The sequence below is a fragment of the Cebus imitator genome, unplaced genomic scaffold (genome assembly GCF_001604975.1).
Source record: "Cebus imitator isolate Cc_AM_T3 unplaced genomic scaffold, Cebus_imitator-1.0 Scaffold42, whole genome shotgun sequence".
NCBI classification, from domain to species: domain Eukaryota; kingdom Metazoa; phylum Chordata; class Mammalia; order Primates; family Cebidae; genus Cebus; species Cebus imitator.
Window position 1 is genome coordinate 11891104 of NW_016107357.1, and position 9704 is coordinate 11900807.

General features: G+C 48.6%; 1 protein-coding gene across 2 annotated transcripts in view; it reads right to left on the bottom strand.

Moving 5' to 3' along the window:
- Nucleotides 1–530: 530 nt before the first annotated feature.
- The window catches only part of CUNH1orf198 (chromosome unknown C1orf198 homolog), a 31468-nt gene continuing 22294 nt past the window's right edge, over nt 531–9704 (bottom strand). For both annotated transcript variants that reach the window (XM_017526510.2, XM_037737783.1), the window contains exons 3-4: nt 6649–7191; nt 531–3240 (exon numbers count right to left, since the gene is read on the bottom strand). In XM_017526510.2, the coding sequence (XP_017381999.2) occupies nt 3184–3240; nt 6649–7191 (600 nt within the window). In that variant the 3' untranslated portion in view covers nt 531–3183. The remainder of the gene's footprint in view (nt 3241–6648; nt 7192–9704) is intronic.

Sequence of the window (9704 nt, forward strand, 5' to 3'; positions counted from 1 at the left end):
TGTGCATAAGTTAGAAATCTGCCAACCTAAATCAGCATTTTTCACCATTTTTAGTTTTAAAAGCTTATTGACATGGAAAATTGACATCTGCTTAACCTGTAGTTGTTAATTTACCACCTCCACTTTAATGAATGGAATAGGGCTGACGGGCTGTGTTTTATTTTGTATTTCTATTCCCCATCCTCCCACCAAATAGCAGCTTTAACTAGAGGCCACACGAAAGCTTTGAGGGAGGCAGCTTTTCAGAGCCATTCACCCAATACAATAAGCTTGTTTGGAAGACCTTGCTGATGCTTCCACTTCACCCGAGGGCTGTGCAAGTGCACCCCAGGACGGAGCCCACCCCTCCTGCTAGAAGCCATCACCTCCCACAAACCTGCAGAGAGGACGGGGCCAGGACTGCAAAGCAGGTGTCCGGAAATGGCTTAAGCTGGCTTTCACTAGCACGAACCCCTCTTCTCTTTTGGGTTCAACTGCAATCGTCTCCACAGGCTTCCTGATACCAGCAGAGGCGCATCACAGACACAAACAGCATTTTTTAAATGGCTTTATTAAAGGCTACGAGTATAAAATATGACCAAGTTACAAGTCATCAGTAAGAATTTATTATTTTTGAAAACGTTAATTAAAGAAAGGGAGATGCAAAGAAAGGGAGGCTGTTCCTGACATCCACACAGGGGGAGTGGCTCCAACGGGAGACGGTGTCCCGCTGTTCCCAATGGGGCAGCACCCCCAAACCCAGTGGACAAGGGAGGGGTCCCCAGAGGAAACAGAGGCTGGTTGCTGACTTCTTCGGGAAACTTTTGTAAAAAATGCAGACACTGGATCCTTGAGCTGAATCCCAGGTGCAGAGACTGGGGGGAGGTGAAGAATCCAAAATCATGCTCAGGTTTCTCCTGAAAAGCGTGTCTTTTCTACAAAATAAATATAAACTCCTGGCTTTAGAAACTCCCTCCTGATGCATGGCAGGAAAAATGTGGCATATGGAGAGCTAAGAAACCATCTTGGTGAGGCTTTGCCTGAGGTGTAGAGGAAGATCCACCGGTCAGGCAGGATGAAGACCTGCACGCGAACCTGCCGTCCCTTCTTCCAAAAGCAGAGCAAAGCAACACACCTTGAGGACTCCCTCCAGGATTTCCTAATTTTTGATTTTACACTGAATCTCAGGAGGCTATACCATTAAGAAACATTATAATCAGAGTTAACAGTGCTGGGTGCTGGGCCCCAGATGGTACTAAGTGAGGCAGAGGCTTTGAATAATTCCTACACCCCTCAGCACCAAGAAGAACCTGGAGGGAGTATTGGGCCTTATGAGAAAGTGGAAAAGAAATTAGAATTTCTCCCAAGAGAACAGGCAGATAACCTTGACCTACTGCCTCGGACACAGGTCTTTGTTCTGTGCTACACCTACAGAATACAAACTCATACATATGCACTCGCTCCCATGGATTCCACAGCAGCCCCGTGCCCTCCAGGCAGAAGGTGCAGGCAGGTGTCTGATGCTGAGGATCCCTGTGTGAATGGCGCTGCTAGCCCCAAGGGGAGCTGGAGCCTGCTCAGGCTGTACCAGCTGGGATTTCTAAGCTCCTTTTTCCCTCACCACCATGACGAAATCTTTTTGGCTTCACATGTATCAACTATACTTAAATGGTACAGAAAGAACCTATATTTGAAAAGTTAAAGTACGTCACTGAAGGAGAATGAAAACTCCACAACCCAAGGAGCCAAATGAGGTTTAGAGACATAAAGCAATTGGCAAGAACCAAATCAAATGCTGGCTGTGCCACAGCTTTGGCAGAAACTTTCCTGGAGGTGATGAGGGGTTGGGGTGAGTTGCTATGTGCTTTATTTTAGAGCCAGATAAAATATTCTGGAAATCATTTCAGAAGGTCCTATGAAACAGGCATTTTTTTTAAAAAGAGAAGACACACTTTGGTATTGAAACCAAGCGCTCACTGGCAGGGGTCGCAGAGATTAAGGCTTCAGGTGAGAACGCAGTGATGGCAACGTGGAGGTGGCGCCATACTGGGCGTGAGACTCTGCGTGGACGCCTCCTACACACAGGCTCACGCAGCTCAGGGACCACTGGGCGGGGCAGCCTGTGAGCACAGCAGCTTCCCTATGGGAGGTGGGCCACCTTGTGCCACTGGGCACCAGCTCCAAGAGATACTGCTGCTGTGACACAGGTCTCCAGGGGTGCTGCTAGGTGATCACAAACTCCACTTTTCCACTTCTGGTGGTGGTCGGGACTGGGGAAGGTCCGTCATGATGCAGCTGGCTAGCCCTTGGGATAAAGAATGCCCACTGCCCCCACCAGACTCACGCTGGAAGACTCTAACACAACTAAGCAGAAGAGCCCTGTCCTCCAGCTGCGCCTGCCGTCTGCCCTGACTCCTGCAGGTGCCCAGTCCAGGGAACTACCAACAGGTCACATAAGCAACAAGAACTTCCAAAAGGAAATAGATACAAAACCAAGGAAAGTGGTAGCCCCACTGCTGATAATCTAGATACAAACTAATGCCAAGTTAATACAAAACTCTTTAAACATGCAGCTCTTTTTAAACAACGATCCGTGCTCTGAATACATATCAGGGCACGCCCGCAGTCTGTTCCCTGGAAATGGCGTGAGGGTGGAGGGTGGCACATGATGAGAGGGGCGTGGCTTCCGCAGAGAAGCCCTAGACAGCTGCGAGTGCTGGCTGAGAACTTCGCTGGGGGCCAATCTTTCGGGGTCCCGGTCAGCATGCTGATGCCATGGCTGATAACATCACCCTCCATCACCCATCAAAGGGAACGCCATCCATTAAAAAGGGGAGGGAGGGGAATAACAAGGAGATGGAAATCACTTTCATGACTTTTGTGACATGTTGAAAAACATCCTTTGAGGAGGGGGAAACTGGGTGGAGCTGAGAACAGAAGTTTAATCTGCAAGATCTCCTGAATCCTTAACAGACCTTAAAAATTCCAAATGTAAAACTTCTGTTATCAAATCACTGAAAACAGCATATGTATCTGGTTCTACCAAAAAAGAAACCTGGCAATATTGACCAGTTTCCAAATGATTAAGAAAAAGGGTGTCAAGAAACCAGGAAAATGCATAGGAAAAGGCGGCCCTTTATCCTCCTCCTGCACACCACTTTGGAAAATATTTTAGAATTCTTCACTGTATTTTTCTAATACATTTTACCAATTGTCCAGAAAATCAAATCCCGTCTTCAAGACGACATTACTTGAGCTGACCTGTAGAAGGGACAAAAACATGGAAATAAGGCATGAGGCTTTTTTTTCAGTTATGCATAATCTAAAAACAGCATCTCATTTAAAGCGACCCAGATGAAAGAGCCTACTTCTGTCTCAGAGGTTCCCTGACCTCAATTTATCTCAGCACTTGGAATCAGAAGATTAAATAAAGTTCAATGCAATCTATACTCTGCCAGCATCCAACGCTAACCCCTCTTCAACCCCAGGCATGTCTGTGAGCAGCTAACAGACCTTACAGAGAAAAGAACAATGTCTATTTTTCTATAAATCTTTTCTGTTTCTGCATGAGAGCCATGTTTAAATTTATTCATCCTAAAGAAGAGAACATATGATGAACATATTCCTTCTAATATAAAACAAACATCACACACAAACACAACAAAAAAGAACTTGCAAAGCTGAGAAAGTAAAGTGCAGACAGAATGTGAAGCTTATTTCTTTCAGATCTTGTAAAAGGTTATGAGGTGATTTTCCCAAGCTCCAGGCTCAGCCTCCAAGGCTCAAGTAATCCTCTCACCTCAGCCTCCCACGTAGCTGGGACTACAGGCATGCACCACGCATGCACCATGCATGCACCACGAGGCCTGGTTTAATTTCATTCTTCTTTCAGGGGAAAGGGCTTGACTGACAGGTCTCCTCTGTGAGCACGGGCTGTCTCAAGCTGCTGCTGTTTTCATAAACCTTCTGACCAGCTTCCACTCAGATGCCCCCTTCCTCCAGGATAACGCCAGCAGACGTTCACCTCGTGGGCTGAGGGCTTCCTGAGAAAGAAACCTTGACTCTGCCCTCCAAGCAGCCAGCGAGCAGAAAATGCATGCATGGTGACAAGAGCAGGCAATGGGCTAAGGGACTCGCCCTTGAGGCCTGACTCAGACCCAGTTTGGCTGCATGTGAGACTGATGCAGAGTGAGGTAAAACACACAAAACGGAAGGGGCCCAGTCCAGCTTTCCTTGTTCTGGTTTCCTTCCAGTTTCTTAAATGCAGTGGCATTTCACTGCGCTCTCCTCTCAGAAATCTGTTCTCTCAAAGGAATTTCGTGTGCTGTCTCCTACTCTCCACTGCCCACACGGAAACACGTTCCTGCTTCTCTTTGGAGTGGAGACTGTCACCAATTTTTGGAAATACTTCCTTCAGAGGAAGCCCCACGTGCAGAGTCTTATAGTGCTGGTTAGGGAGGCGGGGAACTGAGCCTGTCTATAAGGAGGAGGCCACGGGCAGAAAACAATGGAGAGATGGGCAGGTACTGCAGGAGGCAGGAAAGGAGAGGGCAGAAGGCACTGACTTAAGGAGGTGCAGAGACATGAAGGGGAGGACAGGCTGGAGCGCTGATGTGGAGCAGTGCTGGATCCTCCCTCGGCAGGAGGACAGCACGTGCAGCCGTTGGCCAAGGGAGGTGTGGAGGCACCGAGAACCCACTCTGGGAGACATTCAGCGTCATCAGCGATGATCTCAACTCAACAACAAAATAACCAAAAATTAAACCATGGGCAAGGGACCACTGGACATTTCTCCAAGGAAGATACACAGATGGCCAACAAGCACATGAAGTGATGCTCAACGTTGCTCATGATCAGGTACAGGCAAGCCAAACCACAGCAAGACACCATCTCATACCCCTTCGCATGGCACCAGCAAAGACACAGAAAATAGCAAGTGTTGCAAGGGAGTGGAGAAGCTGGAACCCATGTGGATAGAACATAAAATGGCACAGCTGCTGGGGCAAACAGTACGCAGCTTCTTCAAAAAAGTAAAACTAGAATCACCATGCGATCCAGCAATTCCACATCTGGGTATGCACCCAGGAGAAGGGACAGCAGGGGCTGGGAGAGGTATTTGAAGACACGCGTTCATTGTAGCACTATTCCTAACAGCCCACAATAGCCAAAAGGTGGAAGCAACTCAAGTGTCTGTGGATGGATGGGTGGATACAGGAAATGTGGTCTAACCACACAGTGGAATACTACTCAGCCTTAAAAGGCAATTCTACACATGCTACAACATGAATGAACCTTGAAGATACTACACTAAGTAAAATTAAGTCAGTCACAAAAGGATACATACTATATGATGCCACTTATAGGAGGTACCTAGAGGAGTCAAACTCATAGAAACAGAAAGTAGAATGGCAGTTGCCAGGGGCTTTGGGGAGGGAGGAATGGAAAGTTCGTGCTGAACGAGTCCAGAGCTTTCGTTCTGCAAGAGGAAAGGAGTTCTGGCAATGGATGGTAGTGATGGTTACACTGAGAATGTACTCCAATGCCACCAAATTTAACTTTAAAATGGTTAAAATGGTAAATTTTTTTGTGTATTTTACCATAATAAAAAACTTCTAAAATTCATATGTGGAACTAGCCCAAATGCCCACCACTCAACGAGTGAATAAAGAAACTGTGAGATTTCATATATATATATATATATATATATATATATATATATATGTGTGTGTGTGTATTATATAATGGAATACTACTCAGCAATAAAAAGGAATGAATTAATGGCATTTGCAGCAACCTGGATGGGGTTGGAGACTATGATTCTAGGTGAACTAACGCAGGAATGGAAAGCCAAACATTGTGTCTTCTCACTCATAAGTGGGAGCTAAGCTATGAGGATGCAAAGGCATAAGAACGACACAGTGGACTGTGGGGACCCAGCAGGGAGGGGTGGAGGGTGTGGGATAAAAGACTGCAAATTGGATTCAGTGTACACTGCTCAGGTGATGGGTGCACTAAAATCTCACAAACCACCACAAGAGAACTTATGTAACCAAATACGACTTACTCCCAAAAACCTGTGAAAATTAAAAAAAAAAAAAAAAGTCACCACAGAGCCAAGGAGTCCCAAGGGCCAGAGAAGCCCGTCCAGGCTAACATGGAGGAGGCTGATCCTGGGCTCACAAGGCAGCCAGGAGCCCAGCGAGGCCCAGAGCGGGTCAAGACCCAGTGTGGCCTCTCAACTGTGCCTGCCTGCCTTGCCAACAGGCCGCTCCCTGGCCCAAATCCAAGCCAATCCTAAAGAACGGACCACTGCCCTATGGGCAGCTCCCAAAAAGGCCCAGCACAGCCTTGCGCTGACAGCCCTGGGCGCAGCGCCTTCCAGGGGCCTCTCCAGACAGCAGCCCCGGGAAAGCGCAGTGGGCCAAGGAACCCTGACTGGTAAATTAGGGCACCCAGATGGACTCGCAAAACTTGTCTTGTTGTATATTTGTTGGTGGCTCAGCTCGGAGCCTAGACATCCTCTGAGGAAGAGGGAGGGGAAGGAGAAAAGAGGGGGAGGGGAAAAAGAGCATGGGCACCTGTGGCCTGCCTGCTTTGTAGGGTACCCTCTCAGTCCCCATCGAAGAAGGGCCCACCCCGCCTGAGGACGCGTTGGTGCAGGCCACCCACCTGTGCAAACTTGGGTTCCGAGAACAGGGTGTCTTCCCCATCGTCCTGCCTGGCGTCAGGAGACGGCAGCTTCCCCTCGAGCTGGGAGGGGGTGGCCTCGTGCAGCGTGCTGCTGAGAGCCTGGACGGACGGGGGTCTCTCAGGTTCGGTGCTCACGTTGGGAAGGGGACGCTGCTCCTGGCGGAGGGTGCTGGGCTTTTCCACCTTGGCCTCCCTGTCCTTCGGGGCAGGTTCCTGCCGGTAGCAGGGAGGCAAGACCTTCTCCCCCTTCTCCATGGACTTGATCTGGCTAGGGGTCAGCGACTGGAACTCGGCCTCAGGCCCCTCCCCTCGGGACCGCTCGGCGTTGATCTTCCAGAAGGACGCTTCCTCCTCCTTCCTGGTGGGGCCCAGGGCATCCAGGCTGGAGGACCTGCTGCCCTGGGAGGACTTGAGGGCCTGGGAGCCCTGGGAAGCTTTGGACAGTGGTCTCGGCTCGCTAATGGCAGTGCCGTTGCTCGGCTCCTGGATGGATAAGGAGGAGATGCTGAATTCCATCTGACTCTACAGTGGGACATGAGAAAGGAGAGAAGAAAGCAAGCAATCCTGAGAATCGACTGTCACAAGCTGCCAGCTCACACCACCACCCCTCCCCCCAGCACATGGATGCACGCAGCCACACAAGAGCTGTTGCCCACGTGCAGGAGCTGTCTGTCCTGAGTGGTAGGTATGTTCAGGACTTCCACTGTGCACCTGAATTCATCAGAAGCTGAAAGGCCAAGGCCAGGTGATAGAGTGTGGATGGTGGTCCCCTCCCACGCCTCATGCTGAACTGTAATCTGCAGTGCTGGAGGTGGGGCCCGATGGGAGGTGTCTGGGTCATAGGGGCGGATCCCTCATGACTCCCTGCTGTCTTCTTGAGAGTGAGTTCCTGTGAGATCTGGTCATTTAAAAGGGTATGGCACCTCCCCTGACTACTGAGTCACAGCCCCTGAGGCCTCCCCAGAAGCCAAGCAGAGGCGGATGCCATGTTTTCTGTGTAGCCCACAGAACTATGAGCCAGTTAAACCTCCTCTCTAAATTAAATAAATTACCCACTCTCAGGTATTTCTTTAAAGCAATGCAGGAACAGACTAATACACCCCTTCATGCACTATGCGCCATGCAGCTCGAGGTGTCTGAGTATCACAGATGAGTAGGGGCTCTCTGCTTGGTAAGCAGGGCACCCGCCTGTCTCCTCCAGCGTGGTTCTAGCGCCTTCCTGATGGGCGGTGACCCTCACAGGGAGGATAATGAGGAAGGCTGCACAGTGCAACAGAAGGTCACTCCGAAGCCCGGGTCAGAACCCAGCCTCAGATCACAAACACCCAGAGGGCAGGGCAGGGCCCAGTACCCAGCACAGCTCATGCTCCACATCTGAGCACCTACGAAATGCTTTCCTTGATCCAGATGCTGCTAACCACAGTGATCTCTAAAAATGACACTGCTGAGCTGTTTTGACCAACACAATCATTAAATGGAAACCTAAACCTCCTCTTTGGAGTAGAATGTTGTCTTCCAAGTTCTGCAGAACAAGCCATTTGTAATCTCAATCGTTTCTGAAGACGTCTCTCTTCCCTCGCCATTTTACTCCCTCATACTTCCCAGACTGTCTCTGAAATTAACATGCCAGATGTGGCAGCTCATGCCTATAATCCTAGCACTTTGGGAGGCTGAGCATGGAAAATCGCTTGAGCCCAGTTCAAGACCAGCCTGGGCAACAAGTGAGACCCCTTCTCTACTAAAAACTTTTTTAAAAAATGGCCAGGCATAGTGGCACACGCCTGTGGTCCCCAGCGCTACGCGGAAGGCTGAGGCGGGAGGACTGCTTGGGCCTGGGAGGTGGAGGCTACAGTGAGACACGGCTGCACCACTGCACTCCAGCCTGGGCAACAGAGCAAGACCCTGTCTCAAAAAATATGTTAAAAACAAAAATAAATAAATAAAAGTAATAAAACTACATGACAGAAAGTCTGGGAAATAGAAAACAGAAAAAGAATCAGTCACAACCCAGCCCTTTTCTCCTCCAACAATCACGACTGCTTTTTGTTATTTCTATGTGACCGTTTCCATATATGTGTATGATGAGGATGTGGTTCTGTTGGGCATGTGATTTGGGGCACTGCTTTTTCACTTAATCATAAGCATCATCCATGTTGCTCTATGGTCATTAAAACGATTATTTTTAATGGTTGTAAAATATTTCAGTAGCTGTCGCACCACCTACTTAGCCATTTTCGTATCAGACAATTTGCTATTTCTAAGTCTTTTTGTTATAATTAAGGTTGCCATAAACATCTTCACGCATACAATCTCTTCCCCATTTTGTATTAATTTCTTTAGACAGATTTCTAGAAGTGAAATATCAAAATACAATTTAAACCTTTCCTTTTTATGGTTTTAGATGCCTACTATCAAATCTGCTTTCTAGCAGCTGCCCCAATTTCTAATGCCACCAGATGTACATCAGAGTAGCATTTTTAGTCACTGAGTATAATAATTTAAAACCGCCTGTGCTAACTTAAGATACAAAACATGGTTCTTCATGACGTCCATACACAGCCTTTCACATATCAATGGTCTGTTTAGTTCTTTAAGGTTCTGCAGACGGCGGCACTCTCCTAGCATCCTTGCCAACGGGCAGGGGCGTGCTTGTCAGGGCAAGGATGGACTTACTGCTTTTCCCGTGCGAACTGCACACGTTCTCTGAGTCTGAGACTTCTAAAAGCCCAGCTTCTGATGGTCAGACATCTTCCCTCCAGGCTTGGGAGACGAGATCATGAGGCCATGAGGAACTCAAGTTTAAAACGCAAGCCTAGGCTGCCCTGACGCTCAGTGTTACAGGAAATAAAACCCAAAGGCCAGGTGTGGTGGCTCATGCCTGTAACCCCTGCACTTTGGGAGGCTGAGGCAGGCGGATCATGAGGTCAGGAGTTTGAGACCAGCCTGACCAACATGGTGAAACCCTGTCTCTACTAAAAATACAAAAATTTGCCAGGTGTGGTGGCACACACCTATAATTCCAGCTACTCAGGAGG